Source organism: Nicotiana attenuata, unplaced genomic scaffold, assembly GCF_001879085.1.
Source record: "Nicotiana attenuata strain UT unplaced genomic scaffold, NIATTr2, whole genome shotgun sequence".
NCBI classification, from domain to species: Eukaryota; Viridiplantae; Streptophyta; class Magnoliopsida; order Solanales; family Solanaceae; genus Nicotiana; species Nicotiana attenuata.
The window spans coordinates 48,179-72,713 of record NW_017670767.1 but is presented as its reverse complement, the minus strand read 5'-3'; the positions used below and the strand labels follow the sequence as shown (position 1 = coordinate 72,713).

Here is a 24,535-nt window from a genome sequence, read left to right as displayed (position 1 = left end):
TCAAAAATTTTATTTTCTTCAAAATTTCACACATAATTTTTTTTTCCCGAAAAGCGATAGGAACCATGCACACAAATCAGAAAATGTCAAATGAAGCTATGAAAGGTCTCGGAACACGAAAACTAAGAAAACGACCTAACAAGTCGTCATAGATCTGCATAGGATTCTTAATTCCTCTGCGTGTTACGAACATCTATATGCAATCCTACAGTCGTACCAGAGCCATGGTTTCTCGTGTCTAAAATTTATTTACGAAATATTTTGAGATTATATTTTAAGAGTTCAAACCATAATAGTGCAATAGTCAAATTGTTTGAATGCGTATGGATTCAAAATATGCCTATTTTGGTATATTACTCTTTTATTGTCGAATTTAATAACTATGCCTAAATTGTTTGAATGCGTATAGATTCAAAATATGCCTATTCGTATGCTTTGTTAGCTTCCTCTTGACATTGGATTATTGCGATCCTAACAAAATCAATATTTTTCGATATTTTCCCTTCTAAAATATAATTGACAGCAATTCAGTAACAAAAATAGTTTATTCAGAAAAAATGTTACATCTCCAGAACATGCAAAATGCTTCGACATTATTATTGTCATACGTTGACAGATTCAACAAACAACAAAGTAATTAGTTCTTTGACATTGGATCTGGGATTTGTGTATCCATCCTCATCTTTGAAAAAAGTATGTGATATGCGTGCAAGATTTAAAGCTCGTTCGAGGACAAACATTGGCACTTCCATTTCCAGAGGGCGGAGGAATTCCTTATTTATGTCTTTCCATGCATTCGTGACTTCATTCTGGATCTCAATGTATGCCTCTTGCTCTGATGTTCCATGTTCTTTCATGTAGCATTCAACAATTGAAGCTACATGTCCTCTTTGTTGTTCCTCCTACAATACATAGATGTCAATATCTTCACAAAAAAAATTCTAATTGATAATGAAATTATATATACAACAATTATAATCATATACAGCCTATACTGCATCTCACTTTTAAGCCAAACTGAAGAAATTTACAACATAATATTTAATTGCGTATTCAAATTCAGTTGCAAAATCCACTTGGCAAGTTATTGTTGGTCCATTTCTTCATGTATCCAGATTATCATATCAATGTAATGGAACGTAAGTTATCATGTTACGTTCTTACATTATAGTATTTATTAAGTTTTGCTTATAGAAAGCTATCCCGTAATTCTACACCAAAGTATTTCCATGATTAAAAAAAAAAAAAAAACAGTTTCCTATATATTGGTTAAAATTGCTTAGAGGAACTTTTTGTTAATCTTTTTCTGGATATTATAAAATTTCAAATAGAACAATATTTATCCAAACATTTTTTTTCTTCATCATGCAACTATACACAAACTAAAAAGTATTCTGCGAAAATAATGAATTGGTTTGCATTAGAAGTTGTCCCTTATATTATATGTACTCGTCATTTGGCATCAAAAAAGTAATCATGGCTTTTGGTGATCTTGACAAACATGGGGAAATTGTTTCCGTGACCATGCGAAAAGATATATATTACAACTTTAAAGATGTTACAAAATAAAAAGATCCAGTTGGATCTGAAGAATTGCAATGTTCTTCTTTAGGATTTTTAATATAGAAAGTTTCTCATTTAACTTAAAATTGGATCCTTAGAGGGCTCTCTAATCATAAGCATGTGTAGGATCAGCCAGACCCCCCACCAAAAAGTAATACTAACATTTTCTACTTTTAATCTTGTTCCGTCGTTAAGCCAAGTATAGTTATTAGTACAATCGTCAAATCAGCATGTAAGAAATTATTCGACAATGTGTTGTTGTGGACAATTAATTTTAAATTACTTAGCTTTGGTTTATTACAGTAAGAAATTACTATAGGGATTACTAAAGAACTCTTTTAAGTTGTAACTATTTTAGCATGTCAAGTTAATAGTACCTAATTGCCTTCAGAACTGGAATATCTAAGACTTGTCTATTACATAGAGGGAAAATCTTACGACCGAGAAGGATAAATATTATCTTGGGAATAATATTGCGAATTGGAAATCTATTATTGTACTTACTTTATGGTCAATAATACTGTCCATTAATCTGCAGATAGCTGATGAAGCTCGAAAAATCAACGGCTCATTTATGATCCATTCAAAAGTTTGTTTTGTTATAAATTCCTCCATACCAACCAAGGAAGTCGTTCCACCCATCAATACGGTAGAGGTTACAAGTGCAACTTCCATATACTCCTCATGACTCGGAATGTAGCCACCGTCACACCATTCAGCTTCCTTAAAATAGGCTCTCACTAGCTTTTTCATCTAACAAGGCAACAAAGTAAAAGTAGATAATAAGTAGTATTATATACCATGTATATAGTTAGACAAATGCTTAAGGTAACTAAAATCTGGAACATTAATTGAAAAAATGGACGCGCGGATGTTACTTATTTAAGCATGTAATAGAGGAGATCATCAGTACTGGAGAGGAGCTGTTTCCCCTTAATTTTTCAATCCAGAAAGTTTTCTCCTTTGCTAATATTTTCGGGGTTTTCCCTACAAAATATAAGTTTAACTGATCAATACGAGAGCAAGGACGTATTACCTCATATTTTGCATAGTAGATGCGGTTAGATTTATCTTCTTTGGTTAATGCTTCTTCCATTTCGTTGTAAACATCTAGAAGGGCTTGATAAAGAGGTGTCATGTATGGTGGTAATGAATCCAGAGCACTTATGTCCCATCTGCACGTCAACAGTTTGTATCAAATTAAAGTCACCAGCTAGCTTTTACCCCTTTTACATAGTACTCTTACTACTACTTATTTCAGAGCAATAACAAGAAGTACTTAGCATGGAATGTGTACCTCTGGATCGCATCCGTGAAAAGTACAAGTTCATCAAAGGTTGCGTAATTAGCATCGAATGTGTCATCAATTATGGAGGCCAATTTGATTACTTTTGTTAGCATTCTTCTCCCACAACTATATCGAGGTTCAAAATATATTCCCACCACCCAGAAGTGGACCTCCACCAACCTATCTCTTGCATATGGAAATTTGCTTGACAAGTCTAAGTCTTTCCACCACCTATAATATGAAAGAGCATTTAATATATTACTAGTATTTATGAACGTGTATTGCATGCTAATAATGGAATGTGATAATTTAAACATTTATTTATATGAAAGAACAATAAAATTTAATTAATGAGAGAAATTTTATTTATAATAATACAACAATCGTCTAATTAAATGCCGAAAATATTATTACATTAGTATAATACATGAATTTAAAATAAAAGGATATAATCAAATCTTACACAAATGATCAATTTTGTCATGTTAGTTGGATAATTATCTATAATAGTTTAAAAGTATTTAATGTGATGGTATGTTAACGAACACTTCTTTGTGCACAATATTTTTGTGTGTATGTTTCCTCCTAATGCTTTGGTTGCTCTGCCTTAACCAGAACTCTTGTTGTCGATCTTGATATCTCCCTTGAAAGTGCAACATATAGTTGTTCGTGCAAGAAAATGTATTGCGGTAAATATAGTCCAATATTTAGGATGTTCATCCTTGTGCTTTATTTATTATACATGCAAAACATAAACATACTAAAAATTATTTTTCCACAAATTTAAAAAGGATATTCCTTAGTTTCGGAACACGAAAGTTGAATTCTGGGATAAGAATATACTTAGAAGCAAATTGACCAGTATCATAATTTTTGCATATATGACGTTATTGTCAAAACTTCTATATATCATCTGTGTGCTATTACATAAGTTATTCAACTTATCTAAGTTTTTCAGTAGCATGACGGGCATATTTATTCAAAATCAACCTATATACAATAGAAGATCAATTTTAACTGTCTATGATATAAACGGTGACATTAACATACGTAAGAAATAATAAACTTAACAACAAACATGTATGGTAGAAGGACATTTGGTATTAAAGTATTTTAGTATTCTTCTTGGTAGTAATTATTGGTATCATTTTTTGGTGAGTCAAAAAAGAAAAATATTTTGTTTTTATTATAAAATTTTGTAATCAACCTTTTATTTAGTTGATCAACACATTCATTTCTACTAGCTAAGATATCTTTTTAATTCTATCATGTGATTTGCACAAATTATGTTTTAATCTAATGATTGAAATATTTCTCTTATTAAATGCACTACTATTACCATTGGGATTGATAACAAGGTGTTCAGGAAGAACCAAATCATCTTTTATTGGATGCTCTTCTTCATTTCTGACACGAAACAAGAAGACACTGAATGCTGGATCTGTTTGTACTTTATATTTCTTGTCAGTTGAATCTTTTTTATTTGAGGCCGGAAGTATAACTTTGGCAAGCTAGCTTTTACACTCTCTACTTTTGTCGATTTTGGAACTACTGGTAGTACTTGACATAAATCACATCCCAAACCATTAACTTTCCATCAAACGGTTCATTAATATCTAAAATATCTCTAGAACTCCGGGTAATTATTTCGATCGTTTGACACATAGCCATAAATGTTTCATCTCATATTATCAATTTTGCTTTCCTTATAAATTTAGCACTATTGCTCTACTTTGATATATTTGTCATGGTTATTTAAGTTTTTTGGTGAGGTATATCAAACCTAAAGTGAGTAGCCTCATAATAAAATCAAACCACTTGTTATTATTGCTAACAGTGTCATGCCTCTTGATATGATATTTGCAAGTAATGCATGACATAGAAATATTATTTCGATTCTGCTGGAGGCATCACAAAAGAATAATCACGTTATAGCAGAGTCGACTCTTTATAATATAGTCTTGAACGCTTGTTCTTGTTTAGGATTTAGCTTTGATTGTGCTTCTTCAGACACTTGTATAGCATTTTGATTCTTAATAATATATTAACCTTTTTACTCTGTGTTCTAACGCTCTTTTTATGGAATAAATTTATGTACCTTAAGATTGTTTTTAAAACTTGAATAAGAATTTAACTCATATGATGAATTTTAAAAATAATTGAATTGGATTCTCTTGCTAAATAAGTAATTAAATGATTTAATTATTTGGTTTTAACATAAAAAAAAGTAATCTATGTTGATTCAGATCTTAATATTAGTTCATCTCTTATTTTGAATATTTAATACTAGTTATAATTTTGTCCACCATAAATTTTATTTTTAAAGAATAAAAGATTGATATGACATTTCACTTTTAGATCTTTATGTTTGTCGAATCATTAGTGGTATTGACTCTTACCTGTAATGACCCGACTGGTCATTATGTTTTCTAGAACCCCGTTCCCCTAAATAAGACTTCCCGTACTTATTTTTATTGACTTATGACTTGCAGGGATGGTTTGTTCGGGATTTTGAAGAGTTTGGGTTGAAATCGGAACACTTGGTTCCTTAAGGTTGGCTTATAAGGCCAAGTTTGACTTCGGTCAACATTTTGAGTAAACGACCTCGAAATCGGGATTTGAACGTTCCAACAGGTTCGTATGATGAATTTGGACTTTGGCTTATGTCCGGATCGGGTTTTGGATGACCCGGGAGCGTTTTGGCGCCTAATAGTGAAAGTTGATTCCTTAAGGATTTTGAAGTTCTTAAATATTTGGTTTGGAGCGGGTTTTTGTGTTATCGAGGTCCGAACGGAATTCCGAGACTGGGAATAGTTCCGTAGTGTTACTTAAGACTTGCACGCAAAATTTGGTGTCAATCCGAGTAGCATAAGTACGTTTCGGCGCGTTAGAAGTAAATTGAAGAACTTGAAGTTCATAAGTTTGAATAAATTGGTTATAGGGTGTGATTCCTAGTTTTCATGTTGTTCCCGGTGTTTCGAGGGTTCGAGCGAGTCCGTTTTATCATTTCAAACTTGTCGGTATGTTCGGGCGGGGCCTCGGGGGCCCTGAGCGTCAATCGGGCGATGCTCGAGTTGAGTTAGAAATTTTTGAAAGGAGCTGAAGCTCCAGGCATCTGTCACAACCGCACCTGCGGTTGCCCAGCCACAGGTGCGAGACCGCAGAAGCGGTCGATCCTTCGCAGGTGCGGCCCCAGCGGAGGAGCCCAGGAACCGCAGATGCGGCTCCTTTTCCGCAGAAGCGAAATCGCAGAAGCGGCCCCAGATCGCAGATGCGGTCCCCAGCCAGCCCAAGGAAAGTCCGCAGATGCGGAGACTTCCTCGTAGAAGTGAGACCGCAGATGCGGTCCCCTAACCGCAGGTACGGAAATCGCTAAAGGCAGTGCCTTCATTTAATACGGGAATGTGTCATCTTTGACACATTGCATTCATTGTCTGGGCGATTTGGGAGCTTCTAAAGAGGGGATTTCAACCTAGCATTTGTGAGGTAAGTTACTCCTACTTAATGTGAGCTTAATACTTGGTTTTTGAGTAGATTCACACACCAAGATTAGTGAAAAGCATGGGATTAGAGTAAAACCTAGGGTTTTGATAAAAATAGGAGGTAAAAATTTGTTATGGAATAAGGTAAAAATCATATATTCTTGATCCTTAGATTATGGGTAACAACTTTCTTCAAAAAATTTCCGGAATCCGGGCAAGTGGGCCCGGGGATGAATTTTTGGAATCTTGTAATTTGGGTTGGAGAATCACTCTAATAGTTGGGATATGAACTTTTCAGCATATATTGATTAGTTTTTATGCTATTTGGATAGTTTCGGAGTGTTTGGCGCCAATTTGAGAGTTTGGGCATAAGCTTAGACCGGGAGGTAGACCGTGGAGCAAGGTAAGTCTCCTTTCTAACCTTGTAAGAGGGAATTGTCCCTATAGGAGAAATAATTGAATATTTACCACTAATTTCGGGGGCTACGTACGCACGAAGTGACGAGAGTCCATGCGTAGCTACTATTATGCTTAAGTCCGGGTAGTTTAGGACCCAAAAGCATGTTTTACTTGCCATATTTGTAACTTTATTGTTAAATTAGATAACATGAATCATATCGAACTTGGCAAATGAATTTCTAAAAAAGTTAAACATCATTTTCTTGACCATTAAAGAGAAGTTTGACATTACTGTGGATAATTGTTTTCCTGATAAATTATTGATTGACTGCGTGATATGTTTATTTATGTTTGACCGCGTCGCATGTATGATTTGTGAGCGGGGTAATAGATGCATCTATGGTTCGCGCCGTTCGACCCTCCGGCAGTGCTCACTTTACTTTTATGTTGGATCGGGTCGTACGACCTCGGCAATATTTGTGCATGCTATATGTTTGGTAGTTTCTGTGGTTTGAACTGTTTTAAATGCCTTAAAATATGGATTGTTAACTGAAATAATATCTACCAAAAAACCTATCACTTCCTGTTACCAACTGTTATTTATTCCTGACATCCATGCTTAGCGTAGTACTTAATTTACATTATTATTGACCCTAGTAAGTATCAAGTCGACCCCTCGTCACTACTTATTCGAGATTAGACTGGATACTTACTGGGTTCATATTGTTTATGTACTCATACTACGCTTTTGTAATTAAATGTACAGGATCTGAGGCAGGTACAACTAGCTACCAGTCCGGGGCGCGTTCCTGATTAGACTGAGATTCCACGGTGAGCTGCCCCTTCTGAACCATTCAGCAGCATGCCGGAGTCTCTTCTTTTTGTTATTACTGTCTATTCTATATTAGGTAGTAGGATAGTTACATTCTTTTGTATATTCTACTAGATGCCCTAGTACTTGTGACACTAGTTCCTGTCATACACATTAGTAGACTATCATTTTTGGGGTTGTATTTCTATTGTTATGAAATTGTTAATCATCGACTGTTTTAAATATAACTTAAGTAAATGTTGGGAATGTTTAATACAATAATTGAGAACTGACTAGTTGTTAGGGTTGGCTTGTGTAACCACGGTGTTGGGCGCCATCACGACCTAAAATGGAATTTGGGTCGTGACAACATGGTATCAGAACACTAGGTTCACGTAAGTCTCGCAAGTCATAGGCAAACCTAATAGAGTCTTGCGGATCGGTACGGAGACGTCTGTACTTATCTCCGGGAGGCTATAGGGTGTTAGGAAACTACTCTTTATTCATATTCTATCGTGTAGTTGATGGTATACTAAATTTCTTCTTCTATTCTCTCACAGATGGTAAGGACGCGCACGGCAGACATTCCAGACCCGGGAGGAGCTGCTCCCCCCCATTGCTAGAGGCCGGGGAAGGTCACCGGCCCGAGGTAGGGGACGAGGGCATCCCAGAGTTTCCCCAGTTGCACTACCGATGGATCCTGTGGGGGTCCTATCATTGAGGAGCAGGGCGAGGTGCACGCAGCTGAGCCTACCCCGACGGACTTTATGATGGCAGAGGGTTTCCAGGAGGTCATGGGCCGTATGTTTCGGTTCATGGATACCATGACTCAGGCTGGTTTATTTCCAGCAGACCCAGCTACATCTCAGGCGGGAGGGGAGCACGGACCCCTACTGCTCAGGCTCCTGGTCATACAGTTGCAATGTATCAGACTCCGGGTGCACTACCCGTGGATGGGGCTCAACCAGTTGCCGCAGTGGTACCCGAGCCCAGACCAGTAGCGGATGGCGATCCGCAGAAGTTATTGGACAGATGGACTAGGCTACACCCTCCTATCTTTGGGGGTGAGCGTGCCCAGGATTTCATTGATAGGGGCAGGGACAGACTGCACAACATGAGGATAGTGGAGTCTCATGGGGTTGACTTCACTACTTTCCAGCTGGTGGGCAGGGCCCGTAGATGGTGGCTTTCTTATGTTCTAGGCAGGCCAGTGGGTTCTCCTCCCATTACTTGGGGTCAGTTCACACAGCTTTTCCTGGATAGGTATATTCCACCCTTTGAGAGGGAAAAGCTGTGGTATCAATTTGAGCAGCTTGAGCAGGGTCAGATGTCGGTGACTGACTCTGAGGCGAGATTTTTTGAGTTGTCCCGCCATGCACTGATGATACTTCCTACTGATGCAGAGAGGATGCGGAGGTTTGTTGCACGGTTACATTCTGGCATTAGGGCCAACATGGCCCGAGAGGTTGAGATGGGGACTCCTTATCAGCTGGTAGTGGAGATTGCTCGAAGGATTGAGGGCTACCGTCTGAGGGGTAGAGAGCAGATGCAGCAGGAAAAGAGGGCTCCATTCTATGGAGAGTTTAGAGGTGCCCCGGCTAGGGGCGGAGGTCAGTTTGGGAGGGGTCAGCCCAGCAGGCCCCCATATTCAGCACCACCACCTCCTCGAGGTGCTCCAGCGCGCCCCTATTTCAGCGTCATACCAGAGAGTTCTTACTGCCCGCCAGCCATCCAGGGTTCTTCCAATAGGTATTCAGGTCCCCAGGGTTCTTCCAGCTCCCACTTTAGTGCTATACCGTAGAGTTCATACCACCCACCAGCTATTCAGAGTTCCTCCAGTAGGTATTCTGGCCATCAGGGCCAGACTTCAGGACAGAAGTCTATGGTGCCGAGAGGTTGTTATGAGTGTGGAGATTCGGGTCACATGAAGAGGACCTGCCCCAGACTTCAGGGCAAGGCAGTGCAGCAGAGTCAGTAGCCCATGATTACAGCACCGGCTGTTCAGCCGCACAGAGGCGGGGGACAGACTGGTAGGGGTTGTCCTAGAGGTGGAGGCCAAACAGGGAGAGGTCAGCCAACTACAGTTTAGTCAGGTGGAGGCCAGTCAGCCGGCGCTCCATCCCGATTCTATGCTTTTCCGGCCAGACCAGATGCATTGGCCTCAGATGCCGTTATCACATATATTATTTCCGTCTACGGTAGGGATGCTTTAGTGCTATTTGATCCAGGGTCTAACTATTCATATGTATCATCTCTGTTTGCTCATTATCTGGATATTCCTCGTGATTCCTTGGGTACTTCTGTTCATGTGTCCACTCATGTGGGCGATTCTGTGGTGGTAGATCGGATCTATCGGTCTTGTGTGGTCACTCTCTATGGTTTTGAGACTAGAGCAGACCTCTTGTTGCTTGATATGACTGACTTTGAGGTCATCCTAGGCATGGATTGGTTATCCCCCTATCACGTCGTCCTAGATTGCCATGCCAAGACTGTTACGTTAGCGATGTCGGAGATGCTGAGATTGGAGTGCAAGGGTTCCTCAGTTAGTACATCTAGTCGGGTTATCTTTTTTCTGAAGGCTCGACATATGGTCGAGAAGGGTTGTTTGGCTTATCTAGCCTATGTTCGGGATACCATCGCAGAGTCTCCGGCAATTTATTCGGTGCCAGTAGTCCGGGAGTTCGCCGACGTATTTCCTTCTGACCTTCCAGGCATGCCGCCAGATCATGATATTGATTTCTGCATTGACTTGGCTCAAGGTACCCAGCCTATATCTATGCCACCGTACCGTATGGCTCCGAAAGAGTTGAAGGAATTAAAGGAGTAGCTTGAGGAGTTATTGGCAAAGGGGTTTGTGAAACACAGTGTATCACCTTGGGGTGCACCGATGTTATTTGTGAAGAAGAAGGATTGAACCATGCGGATGTGCATTGATTACCGCTAGTTGAACAAGGTTACCATCAAGAACAAGTACCCGTTGCCGCGCATTGATAATTTGTTCGACCAGTTGCAGGGTGCTAGGGTGTTTTCTAAGATCGACTTGAGATCAGGGTATCATCAGCTGAAGATTCGGGACTCAGATGTCTCGAAGACTACTTTCGGTAATAGATATGGCCATTATGAGTTCCTAGTGGTGTCCTTCGACTTGACTAATGCCCCATCGGCGTTTATGGACTTGATGAACACGGTGTTCAGGCCTTAAATTGATTCCTTTGTTATTGTCTTCATTGATGACATATTGATATACTCACGTAGCCTGGGGGAGCACGAGCATCATTTGAGAGTAGTGTTTCAGATGTTGCGAGAGCAGAGGATATTTGCTAAGTTCTCCAAGTTTGAGTTTTGGCTTGAATCAGTAGCATTCTTGGGGCATGTTGTATCAGGAGAGGGTATTAAGGTGGATCCCAAGAACATTGAGGCGGTTCAGAGTTGGCCACGCCCTACTTCAGTGACTGAGATCAGGAGTTTCCTAGGGTTGGCAAGTTATTATCGTCGATTCGTGCAGGGCTTTTCATCCATTGCAGCACCTTTGACTAGATTGACCCAGAAGGGTGCTCCTTTCTGTTGGTCCAATGATTGTGAAGCGAGCTTTCAAAAGCTCAAGATGGCTTTGACTACAGCACCAGTCCTAGTGTTGCCTTCCGGTTCGGGGATGTATACTATGTATTGTGATGCTTCACGCGTTGGCTTGGGATGTGTATTGATGCAGGAGGGGCGAGTTATTGCATATGCTTTGCATCAGTTGAAGATTCATGAGAAGAACTACCATGTGCACGATCTAGAGTTGGACACGATTGTTCATGCGCTTAAGATATGGAGGCGTTATCTGTATGGGGTGTCATGTGAGGTTCATACTTGCAGCTTACAACATTTGTTCAAGCAGAGGGATCTCAATTTGAGGCAGCATAGATGGCTTGAGTTACTGAAGGATTATGACATCACCATTCTTTATCATCCGGGAAAGGTGAATATGGTTGCGGATGCCTTAAGCAGGAAAGCAGAGAGTATGGGTAGCTTGGCATTCATTTCAGCAGAGGAGAGTCCACTAGCCTTGGACATTTAGTCCTTGGCTAACAGACTCGTGAGGTTGGATATTTTAGAGCCCAGCCGGGTCCTTGCATGTGTTGTTGCTCAGTCTTCATTATTGGGGCAGATCAAGGCTCGGCAGTTCGATGATCCGCATTTGGCAGTTCTCACAGAGACGGTGCTACAGGCTGGTGCCAAGGAGGTTTCTATTGTGTTCTGCGACTCCAGGGCCGCCTATGCATTCCTAATGTTGATGGCTTGAGGGAGAGGATTCTAGAGGAGGCACACAATTTGCGGTATTCTATCCATCCAGGTTCTACGAAGATGTATCGCGACCCGAGGCAGCATTATTGGTGGCGGCAAATGAAGAAAGACATAGTTGAGTACGTGGCTAGGTGCTTGTATTATCAGCAGGTTAAGTATGAGCACCAGAGGCTAGGTGGCCTACTTCAGCAGATGCCTATAACTGAGTGGAAATGGAGTGCATTACTATGGACTTCGTAGTTGGGTTGCCGCGGACATTGCGGAAGTTTGATGCAGTTTGGGTCATTGTCGACAGGTTGACCAAGTCGGCACACTTCATTCCGATGGTGACTACTTATACTTCAGAGAGGTTGGCTTATATCTACATTCGGGAGATAGTTAGGTTGCACAGTGTGCCTCTTTCCATAATATCAGATAGAGGCCCTCGGTTCACTTCACATTTCTGGAGAGCTGTTCAGAGTGAGTTGGGGACCCCTGTGGAGCTCAACACAGCATTCCATCCATAGACCGACGGATAGTCGGAGCGGACAGTTCAGATTTTGGAGGACATGCTTAGAGCATGTGTGATTGACTTTGGAGGATAGTGGGATCAGTTCTTGCCTTTGGCCGAGTTTGCTTACAACAGCAGCTATCAGTCCAGCATCGAGATGGCTCCATTTGAGGCTTTATATGGTCGGCGATGTCGTTCTCCTATCGGGTGGTTTGAGCCTAGTGATGCTAAGTTGTATGGTACAGACTTAGTGAAAGATGCCTTGGAAAAGGTAAAGTTGATTCAGAAGGCGCGTGATGTATCATTCATGGTCAGCGAGAAGGTTCTCTTGAAAGTCTCGCCGATGAAGGGTATTATGAGATTCGGGAAGAAGGGCAAGTAGAGCCCAAGGTTTATAGGCCCATTCGAGGTGTTGAGGCAAGTTAGGGAGGTTGCTTATGAGCTTGCTTTACCTCCTAGCCTATCAGGGGTTCATCCAGTTTTTCACGTGTCTATGCTTAAGAGGTATCACGCCGACTTGTCCCATGTGTTAGACTTCAGTACTATTCAGCTAGATGAGAGCTTGGGCTATGAGAAGGAGCCAGTTGCCATTGTTGATAGACAGGATCTCCAGTTGAGATCCAAGAGGATTTATGCGGTAAAGGTGCAGTGGAGGGGCCAACCAGTCGAGGAGGCGACCTGGGAGTCCGAGGAGGACATGCGGAGCAGATATCCGCACTTATTCAGCACTTCAGGTATGAATCTAAACTCGTTCGAGGATGAACGTTTGTTTAAGAGGTAGAGAATGTAACGATCCGACTGGTCGTTTTGCTTTCTAGAACTACGTTCCCCTAAATAAAACTTCCCGTGCTTGTTTTTATTGATTTATGACTTGCGGGGATGGTTGGTTCGGGATTTAGAAGAGTTTGGGTTGAAATCGGAATACTTGGTTCCTTAGGGTTGGCTTAAAAGGCCAAGTTTGACTTCTGTCAAAATTTTGAGTAAACGACCTCGGAATCGGAATTTGAAGGTTCCAACAGATTCGTATGACGATTTTGGACTTGGGCGTATATGTCCGGATCGGGTTTTGGATGACCCGGGAGCGTTTTGGCTCCTAATAGTGAAAGTTTATTCCTTAAGGATTTTGAAGTTCTTAAATATTTGGTTTGGAGCGGGTTTTTGTGTTATCGAGGTCCGAACGGAATTCCGAGACCAGGAATAATTTCTTAGTGTTATTTAAGACTTGCACGCAAAATTTGGTGTCAATCCGAGTAGTATAAGTACACTTCGGCGCATTAGAAGTAAATTAAAGAACTTGAAGTTCACAAGTTTGAATCAATTGGTTTTAGGGTGTGATTCCTAGTTTTGATGTTGTTCCCGGTGTTCCGAGGGTTCGAGCGAGTATGTTTTATCATTTCAAACTTGTTGGTATGTTAGGGCGGGGCCTCGGGGGCCCTGAGCGTCAATCGGACAAGGCTCGAGTTGAGTTAGAAATTTTTGGAAGGATCTGAAGCTCCAGGCATCTATCATAACCGCACCTGCGGTTGCCCAGCCGCAGGTGCGAGACCGCAGAAGCGGTTGATCCTTCGCAGGTGCAGCCCAGGGGAGGAGCCCAGGAACCGCAGATGCGGCTCTTTTTCCGCAGAAGCGGAATCGCAAAAGTGGCTCCAGGCCGCAGATGCGGTACCCAGCCAGCCCAAGCAAAGTCCGCAGATGCGGACACTTCCTCGTAGAAGCGAGACCGCAGATGTGGTCCCGTATTCGCAGGTGCGGAAATCGCTGAAGGCAATGCCTTCATTTAATACGGAAATGTGTCAAAAATGACATATTTTATTCATTTTTTGGGCGATTTGGGAGCTTTCAAAGAGGGGATTTCAGCCTAGCATTTGTGAGGTAAGTTACTCCTACTTAATGTGAGTTTAATACTTGATTTTTGGGTAGATTAACACACCAAGATTAGTGAAAAGTATGGGATTAGAGTACAACTTAGGATTTTGATAAAAAAAAAAGTTCTAACCACGAAATTTGTTATGGAATGAGGTAAAAATCATATATTCTTGATTCTTAGGTCATGGGTAACAACTTTCTTCAAAAAAAATTCCGGAATCCAGGCACGTGAGCTCGGGGATGAATTTTAAGAATCTTGTAATTTGGGTTGCAGAATCACTCTAATAGTTGGAATATGAACTTTTAAGCCTATATTGATTTGTTTTTATACTATTTGGATAGTTTCGGAGTGTTTGGCTCCAATTTGAGAGTTTGGGCATAAGCTTCGACCGGAAGGTAGGCCGTGGAGTAAGGTAAGTCTCCTTTCTAACCTTGTAAGAGGGAATTGTCCCTGTAGGAGAAAAATTGAATATTTACCATTAATTTCGGGGGCCACGTACACATGAAGTGACGGGAGTCCGTGCATAACTACTATTATGCTTAAGTCCGGTTAGTTTAGGACCCAAAAGCATGCTTTTCTTGCCATATATATTTGTAACTTTATTGTTAAATTAGATTACGTGAATCATATCGAACTTGGCAAATGAATTTCAAAAAAAGTTAAACATCATTTTCTTGACCGTTAAAGAGAAGTTTGACATTACTGTGGATAATTGTATTCCTGATAAATTATTGATTGACTGTGTGATATGTTTATTTGCGTTTGACCGCGTCGCACGTACGATTCGCGAGCGAGGTAATAGATGCATCTATGGTTCGCGCCGTTCGACCCTCCAACAGTGCACACTTTACTTTTATGTTGGATCGGGCCGTACGAGCTCGGCATTATTTGTGCAAGCTATATGTTTGGTATTTTCTGTGGTTTGAACTGTTTTAAATGCCTTAAAATATGGATGTTAACTGAAATATTATCTACGATAGAACCTGTCACTTCCTGTTACCAATTATTAATTATTCCTGACATCCATGCTTAGCATAGTACTTAATATACATCATTATTGACCCTAGTAAATGTCAAGTCGACCCCTCGTCACTACTTCTTCGATATTAGACTGGATACTTACTGGGTGCATATTGTTTATGTACTCATACTACGCTTTTGTACTTAACTGTACAGGATCTGAGGCAGGTACATCTAGCTACCAGTCCAGCGCGCGTTCCTGATTTGACCGAGATTCCACGGTGAGCTGCCCCTTCTAAGCCATTCAGCAGCATGCCGGAGTCTCTTCTTTTTGTTATTACTGTCTATTCTGTTTTAGGCAGTATGATAGTTACATTCTTTTGTATATTCTACTAGTTGCCCTAGTACTTGTGACACTAGTTCCTGGCACACACATTAGTACACTATCATTTTTGGGTTGTATTTCTATTGTTATGAAATTGTTAATTATCGACTGTTTTAAATATAACTTAAGTAAATGTTGGGAATGTTTAATACAATAATTGAGAACTCACTAATTGTTAGGGTTGGCTTGCGTAACCACGGTGTTGGGCGCCATCACGACCTTAAATGGAATTTGGGTCGTGACATTACCAACTATTTTTTTTCTTTCTCACACATTTATATTCTTAATTATTTTCTTAGTTGTTGTTATTTTCCAGACCCCATTAGTGGGATTTTACTAGGTGGTTACTGTTGTTGTTTAATAATTGAGTATTTTTCAATATTTCACGAAAAATTGATTAAAAAAATGTTATTTATGTAAAAAAAATAGTTCAAATATAATATAAAAATATATTATCGTGGGGGTATTTTTTTTTCAATTTTAATTCTTTATGCAATCCATTTAATATTACTTTTATTTTTTCTTGGTACTGAACATTATGGAGTGGTAATGTATTGCTAATACGGAGGGTTCTTATTAAATTGATTTTATTAAACCTTCCTACATATTTTTAATAAGAATTTAATAGACAAAATTTTATTAATTTTAAAATCTTAGATATAAAAAATTAGTATACAAGGTATCGTGGTCCAAAAAATAGGTTATTGTATTTATATCTTCTTCCTATAAGTTCTTCCATTTAATAACTTAAGGCTATTTTGATATATTAATATTGTATTTATGCTTTTATAATAATACAGGCTCTCCTTTTTCTAATTGAATTTGGACAATATAATACATTCTCAAATTAAATTAGTAATAGGACATTATACTTAATTTCAAATTAAATTAGTAATAGAAATTTTTAAGAAGTGTATATCTTGAAAGTAATACGATTACATGGCTAAAGATATTTACTTGTTCAATTTTATATGAATTAGACAACCCGAAAGTAATTATACTAATAGGATTCCTAGAGGTAATCATGTAGGATTTCTAACGTGTAGTATATGTCCTAAAACTAATAGGATTATAAATCTAATATCTAGAATTCCGGTTATGTCCTTTTGTTATGAGTTATTATGCTTAATAATATAAGGTTATTTTTGTAAATCAACATTGTATTCATAATATACGTATATCGTCAAAGAACGAATTACCATATAAATAAAGATGATAATTAAGTTCAATGAATGTACCTTGTAAGGTCGCTAAGCTCTTCCTGGTACAACTTCTGCAATATGTTGAAATCCAACTTTGCAAATTTCAAAAGCAAATTATTGTGCGCTTCAATATTTTCATATATGTCTATGTAGTTCCTTGCTCCCACCCTTGGTACGGTTTTGCGAATCGGCTGGTTTAACGCTTTGGTAACTTGAACTTTAAGCGAGTTGCTCAAGTTGGGGAGCATGGACTCGAGATGAGTGGTGGTAAAGGTAAGAGCTTCTTCAAGAATCTCCTCCTCGTGTATTCTGAGATGTGCTGCTTCGTACAAACTTAGTAATGCTTGGACATCATTCTTAAGAGTAGTTTCCTTAAATTTCCCGTCATGGTTTGTGAATTGCTTGAACACATCTGGTGAAACATCACGTTTATATTTTGATAGAAATTAAGTTGGGTAAAACCACAAAAGCACAATTATAGCAAGTTATTTTTTGGTAATTAAATCTTTATATTAACCACCAAAGTAATATTTACAAATCAGTAGGTCAACTCAACCTAACTTCCATACTGGATACAATCAATCTATCCTCCATCTAACTGCCTATCAACTATATCTATTAGTAGTTACATTTAGCTAACAAAACTTTAGTCTACCCCTCAGCTCTCATACTACATACACAGGCTACCTTTTTTGCGAGAATATCCCATGTTGTAGCTGTTTTTGCGAGAATATCCCATGTTATAGCAAGTTATTACAGAGGAATAATATATCTACCAAAAGAACCTAATGCTCTTGCCGTAACTGCTGGATTTGGCAGCTACAAAAATTTATAGTCGGCCCATGAAAATGTTAGTGTTTAGTTAGTGTTAATGAAGTTGGTATTGAGAAGAGGATGTTCGGGAGAAATTCAAAAATAGCCAGATTTACCACTGGTCGTTGAAAAATAGCCAAGTTTCAAAAGTCATCGAAATTTAGCCACTTTAAATCTGCGCGAAAACACTGTTCAAAATCCGGAAAAATACGCCCGCAAATTTTACGGGAGTTCCAGCATAAGTATGCTTGAACTCCCATAAATTTACGGGAGTTCCAGGATAACTATAGCTAGGAACTCCCGCAAATTTTACGGGAGTTCAAGCATAATTATGCTGGAACTCCCGCAAATTTTACGGGAGTTCCAGCAAGTATAATTGTCCAGTATAATATACTGGAGTTTGGAGCACTGGTGCTCCAGTCTCCCGCAAATTTTATAGGAGTTAGCAAAGTATACCGATCCAGCATACTATGCTGGAGTTCGTACACAAATGCACCAGAACTCCCGTATATTATACTGGACCGGTCCCTGTTGCAGCAAAATAGTGGCTATTTTTCATTGACTTGATAAACGCTGACTATTTTTCATTGACCAGTGTGAAAACTGGCTATACCATGATATTTTAACGGATGTTCTACATATCCCTCACTGGTAAAATAGAAGAGGATAGAAGTATTTAAAAGCATTTTCTTGTCCTACCTAGTTTTAATATTTTAAGGTATGTTTTGGAGGAAAACCAAATTTGACGATAATAATATAATAACAATATTAATAATCAAAGTTGTCCACTTGTGCACTTGCATTTAGAACCATCAAAATGGGCTTGACCTGTGAGGTCAGCCCAACTTAGTCCGCTATTTGGGTAGGATGAGGTTAAGATTTTTCTGAAACATTTAAAAGTGAGGCTTATAGGTCCGACCCAAGTTAGCCCGTCGGCTCTTGAGGCTTGACGGGGCATTTGCATTTATACCCGTTTTTTTGGGTCACGTTTTAACTTGTAGCCGCTTTTTGGGTCACGCTTTTTAGTTCATGTGAGTTTATTAGGAACCTTTCAGTTTATTTTTTTTTATGTTAACCATATACTATGTATATGTGGCTATTGGGTACTTATATTTTGATATGCAAATGTCCATGATTTGGGTTAATTTTTTTTTGGTGAAGTGTCTTTTCTTTTATTTCGATCATGTATTAGTAATTTATTGGAATTTAGATGACAACTTCGAAGTTTTATTAATAACTAAAGCCTTATGTTTGCAAATAAAGTAAATTTCCTGAATACTATGCAGTCTTATGTGTCCAATAAATAATTGTTCCTTTACAAATTTTACTTACTTGCACATTATCGTATGATAGAAATATTAATAAATCTAGGGAATTTTAGGTTCGAATTTAGATTAATAAAAATTGTTTTAAAAAAAAGAAGATTCAAAAAGATGAAGGGCTAGCGTGCCGTAGCCTATTGGCCCGCTTAGGTATAGGTTGGGTTAGCTATTTTAGGACCCTTCTGAAAGTGGAGCCAACCGTTCGTGCCCATCAAATTTCATGGTCCGTGGGACTTGGGCTGGGCTAGCCCATTTTAGCATCTCTACATCTGTCGGCAAATTTAGCAGTCCCAAATTACAGGGGCATTTGTATCATACCCGCTTTTTGGGTCACGTTTTAGCTTGTACCCGCTTTGCAAAAAAAATTGCAAGCGTACCCACTTTTTCGCGTAACTTCAGCATACGGGTCTGAAGTAGCAAAGGCAATCACGCAAACCTCAGGATTCTAGTAGACGGGCCTGAAGTAGCAAAATTGCTGAACCAAGTGTGCTAAAGTTTTTGTTTGTAATTACTGAACTTAAGCATTCTAGTGCTGAAGTTTTGTTCTCTATTTGCTGAAGTTTTTATTTGTAATTGCTGAACTTAAGCATTCTAGTAGCTGAAGTTTTGTGATGCTAAAGTTATTTAGTTAATTTGTAAAAACTTCAGCACTAAATAAGCTGAAGTTTTTTTGTCCTGGATTCATTAGTTTTGTCATTAAGCTTTTTCAAAAACTTCAGCAGAAGATGCTGAAGTTATTTAGTTCATTCGTAAAAACTTCAGCACTAAACAAGCTGAAGTTTTTTTGTCCTGGATTCTTTAGTTTTGTCATAAAGCTTTTTCAAAAACTTCAGCAGAAGATGTTGAAGTTATTTAGTTCATGTTTAAAAACTTCAGCACTATATAAGCTGATGTTTTTTAAAAAGCTTTCTAACATACTAGATAAATAATCACCTTATTCTTTCATAGTGTATTACTACTATAAAATAATCAGATTGTCAACAGTATCTAAATCATAAATTTTGGAAACAATAAACGTGAAAAGAATAGATTTATCATGAAAAGAATCACTAAGTGTGACCTTAAACTTTCCGTACGTGGAAATACTAATAAATTATTGTCTACTAACTTACGTAATTATTTATAATTTTTTTTAAATAATCTGATAAACATACTTATGGCAATCATCCCATGAACTGAAGTTTCATAGCAGCACCAACAGCAGCAGAAGAAAGAAGAAGAAGAAGAAGAAGAAGAAGAAGAAGAAGAAGAAGAAGAAGAAAACGAAGGAGGAGAAGGAGGAGGAGAAAGGGGGCTCAAGTTGTTTAAAAAGTGGGTACAAGTTAAAACTTTTAAAAAAAATGGATATAGGTTAATTGGGGGCGACCAAATAGGGCGCCCCGTGCAATTTTTACCAAATTACATTCATATATTCAGTCAATTTTTCTTAATTATTTATCAAAAACGTTTTTTACTAAAAGCATTTTTCCCCTTTTAAAATAGTTTTTGAATTTGAAAAGGTGACCATTTGTTTAATAGGTGCCCATTCGAAAATGCTTCAATTCAGACGTTTAAGGTGTTATAAATAACTAGCTTCTCCAAAAACAAAACAACACACACACACAAAAAAAAAAAAATCTCATCTCTTCTTCTTTTCTTAATATTCACAAATCACAATTTCGTTCTTTGTCGGAAATTTAAATTTGTTGCTGAAACTTAAATTTCCTTCAGCTTTGTAAAATCCAAAAAATTGTAAAAATATGTCATTTTTTGGATGGTCTTTAACTTCTGACACCCGCTTATCCCATGGGCAGAATTTCAAGATCAAAAGTTAGAAGTGTTGCCCATGGGAAGCGGTTAGTAGTACTTGTTAAACTTGAAACTCTGTCCATGAGATAGGCAAGGACAACAATTCAAGACCATCTAGCTACTTTAAGGGCTATTTGTATGCTTCCGCTATAAAATGCTAGAGTAATTCTGCCATAATTCTAGTAGGGACAAAGTAGGAGGCTTAAATTCCTTAAAGTTAGAGACTACTCCATCAAAGCTTATTAATTTATGTTTCCCCAAATTATTTATTCAACATAAAATTGGTTACGATTTTTCAGTACAAGCATAATATTGTAATTTCGAGGAGAAAAGGATAATATGCTCATGATCTATACTTCAATGCTACACTCTATATTGGTGTTGTAGGCGTGAAAAAGGAAGTTGAATTACTGGCTATGTCCCTAAAAAAAAGTTCAAGCCATATTGAATCAAGTTTCTGAAAATGGAATAGTATCGACTCAATTATTTTTGAAAAGATCAATGAAAACGAACATGGCAATTTAGAAGCAAGATATTTTTATCGTTACTTCCTCCCATGCTCTAGTAATTGCGCTCCAAAAAAGTTGCTTTTTTCGCCCCGCCAATGGTGGATAGGCATAGAAGGGAGATGTTAGAAATTGACGATAAAGCAATATTTTAAACCAAAATAAGGAAAATACGATTTGACAAAAAATTTCAAGTAAACACTAAGATATGTTGGAGTTGGACACATAATGTATGTCTAAGCTATGTCTATTGAACATACGGTGGTTACGAGACACATAATGCATGATCCTTAACCCTTTTCTAAATGACTACTTTTTAAGTATAATTTCATAGACCTTCCTCACATTTCGCTATGTAGTATTAATTTTCCATGTGGTTTATGATATTAAGTCTAGCTTTCTTATTTTAATTGGTGATAGCAATACACGTCGATCCTAGACGAAGGTATGTTCCTTCCCGCATAAATCTCCAACCTTAAATTCCTTCACATAGCTTTTTTGGTTTAAATGTTCAGAATATTCTTCCACATAGCAGTAGGTGGAAGTTTGGAATATGCTATATTCAGAGGCGGACCTACATTGCATGTAGTGGGGTCACGGACCCCGTTAGTCTCGAAACAAATCTTGTACATATACGTTATATATATCTTTACATATATATAGGACCCCTTAAATATTTTAGTTGTGCCCCCAGACACTAAAAGGTGGATGGAAGAAGTGGTTATGTTGGTCGCTTCAATTCCCTTGTTTGCCTTTAGTTTTTTTTAGTTAATTGAATACAACGTACTTTCATACTTAATACTCCCTCCGGTCCAAAATAAGTGATTTTTTGGTCTTTTTTTATGGTCCAAAATAAGTGATTTTTTCAGATTTCAAGAATGAATTAATTATTTTTTTCCTACATTGCCCTTGGAGTAAATAGTGTTGGAGTATGTGTTAGCAGTATTTGTGTGAAGAGATATCAAAGGTTAATATGGTCAATGTCATTGCTAATTAATGCTAAAAGGTAGATTTCTTAATCTGTGTGAAAAGAGCTAAAAAATCACTTATTTTGGACCGGAGGGAGTAACAAATTGTTTTATTTTTTTCTTTATTCTTTTTCTTTTGAATTCAATTATAGTTTACTTCTAACTTCTAATACATAATAGTCAACTTAATTAAAAAAAAATCAAATTCATCCCTTAAAATTAGAAGCTTCAAATTGCAACTTATCACTCCATAAATAGAAAAATACAAATCCTTACACCACAACCTTCTTCATCAATCACTTTGACTCCGACTCGGCAGTGGAAACTAAGAGTTTAAGACTCTTCTTTATTTTTTTTACTATTAGCATACCCTTAATCTTGATTTCTTTAAAGTTTGAACGCCCTTTTGATCACTCACCATTTATTTTATATTTTTTTAAAAAATTAGAAATTTTAAAGTGTGAAACATGCTTAATCAAACATTTTCCCTTCCCATAGCACCCGTTTTGCGAAGAAATCTCTCTTTGTTCGGTGCTTTCTTTTCTTTAGAATTTCTTTTGTTTATACGTGGATGATAAATCATTATAATCATTAAGTTTTCAAAGAGTCGTACGCCAAATTTTATCGATTTAGCACACAGTGATGCCCCGTTGTGCTCAAATCCTGGGCGGCCTCTGACTATATTGAAATAATTACCACGGAAAGGAAACAGTGAAGCTGCACATGATAGAGCAGGAATACGTTACCAGAAGATATGTAATACCCTTGTTGCCTCAGTAGTCGAAAACGAAGAGCTACAACATAAAGGTTGTCATCATTTTGAGTACTCTGTTGGGATGCATCAAAGATGTTTTGAATGGATGTTTCTATCTCATTATGAAAATGATATGCTACTCCCAGTCGTTGGATTGTGTCAATCAGGACAAGTTTTTGTGCACTGTTGTCAGGAGTTTCTGCTAACATGTTCCTTACTTTTTCTTTTAACTCATCTAGTTCAAGTTTTTCTTGGGTAGTAATTTCCTGAATTTGAAAATTCGACATATTAGTATAATATGTACAAACGCTGGAGTAGTTACTTTCAGCAAGTATGTTACTTCTAGTGGTTGTTTTCTGTTTTTGTTAGAAAATTATAGGAAAACAGAATTTAAAAAGAAATTACTAGTATATACTTAAAGCAAATATAAATGAGCGAATATGGAGCGCGTACGGTAAGTTGAGAAGTATAGGAGAGGAAATGATATCCCCAAACGGTTGATTCAAAATTTGCCACGTGACGATGAGAGGAAGAAGTAGCATCCATTGCTAATATTTTATGAGTCATCTTTTTCTCCTTATAATCTCCGACTCTATGTCTCTCTCTTCCCCTCCACATGACTAAAGGTGAAAATGAGTATGTATTTTGAACTGAACTGAAACTGTATTCCCCAATATTCTTGGATTGAATATTTGCCAAGTGATGATGCCAGCAGCTGGGAGAAGCAACCATTGCTTGACTCATCCTTCTTTCTGCTTAGGTTTTACATCTAAACTTATGTACATATTTATAATGCGGTTTCCTGTTTGTTTTCCTCAATGATGTAGTTGACAACATCCACGTGCAGTCTGTAATTTCCTCTAAGAGGAGGCTGGCTTCTTGGCAGCCGAGGAGCCAAGTGTGTTCAAAGGAGTCAAGTGAATTTCCTTTCATCGAAAAATTACACCGTATAAATATATAGCATAAAACGAATATATATATATATATATATATATATATATATATATATATATATATATATATATATATATATATATATATGAGATATATATGTTACATTCCCTTTATAGTTAATAAGTGTATTCACTAATTGTGCAAGTTTACATTTTTTGGAATTTTATTTTTAATAATTTCTGGCTCCCCACTGCTTTGTGATTTACAATATTACATTTACCCTTGTTTCTTGTAAGGTTGTTGCTGACTGACGGGTGCATATATGGATGTCATAGAGGTATTGGTGTGTTTGTCAATTCACTTTCAGCTGTAGTAGTCTTCAATTACCCACATGTGTATTTCATCCCAAACCCCGCCACTTCCAGACAAAAAAGATCTATGGATGTTACTGGTGAATTTTGCCAATTCACTAATTATTGCAGTTTTGGTCCCATGCATATATATAATGCCCACAGTATGTGGCTGTGTTGCAGTTGTTAAACAAATTATAGGAGTCTCGTACTGTTGAAAGTGAAGGGACTCTCATTTAGAGCCTTATAACGTGCCTTAGTGGGCTTCTTGTTATTTTCTTCTGATCGCATTAAATGATGAAAGTTTGAAGTAGCAAATCCCACTTGAAACTCTTTTCAGCTGCAACATCCTTTTCTGTATGAATTATAATGTGAGTCCACAATTAAAGTGTGGTTCTTTTGG

General features: G+C 37.9%; 1 protein-coding gene across 1 annotated transcript; it reads right to left on the bottom strand.

The window, feature by feature from the left end:
* Positions 1-526: 526 nt before the first annotated feature.
* On the bottom strand, positions 527-23,804 carry LOC109243139 (germacrene C synthase-like). Its single transcript, XM_019410038.1, has 7 exons — positions 23,342-23,804; positions 22,881-23,154; positions 16,774-17,149; positions 2,861-3,082; positions 2,600-2,738; positions 2,068-2,316; positions 527-902 (listed from the first exon to the last, which is right to left on the bottom strand). The coding sequence occupies exons 1-7, from the start codon at positions 23,630-23,632 to the stop codon at positions 603-605; spliced, it is 1,851 nt and encodes a 616-aa protein (XP_019265583.1). The 5' UTR covers positions 23,633-23,804; the 3' UTR covers positions 527-602.
* Between the last annotated feature and the right edge of the window lie 731 nt (positions 23,805-24,535).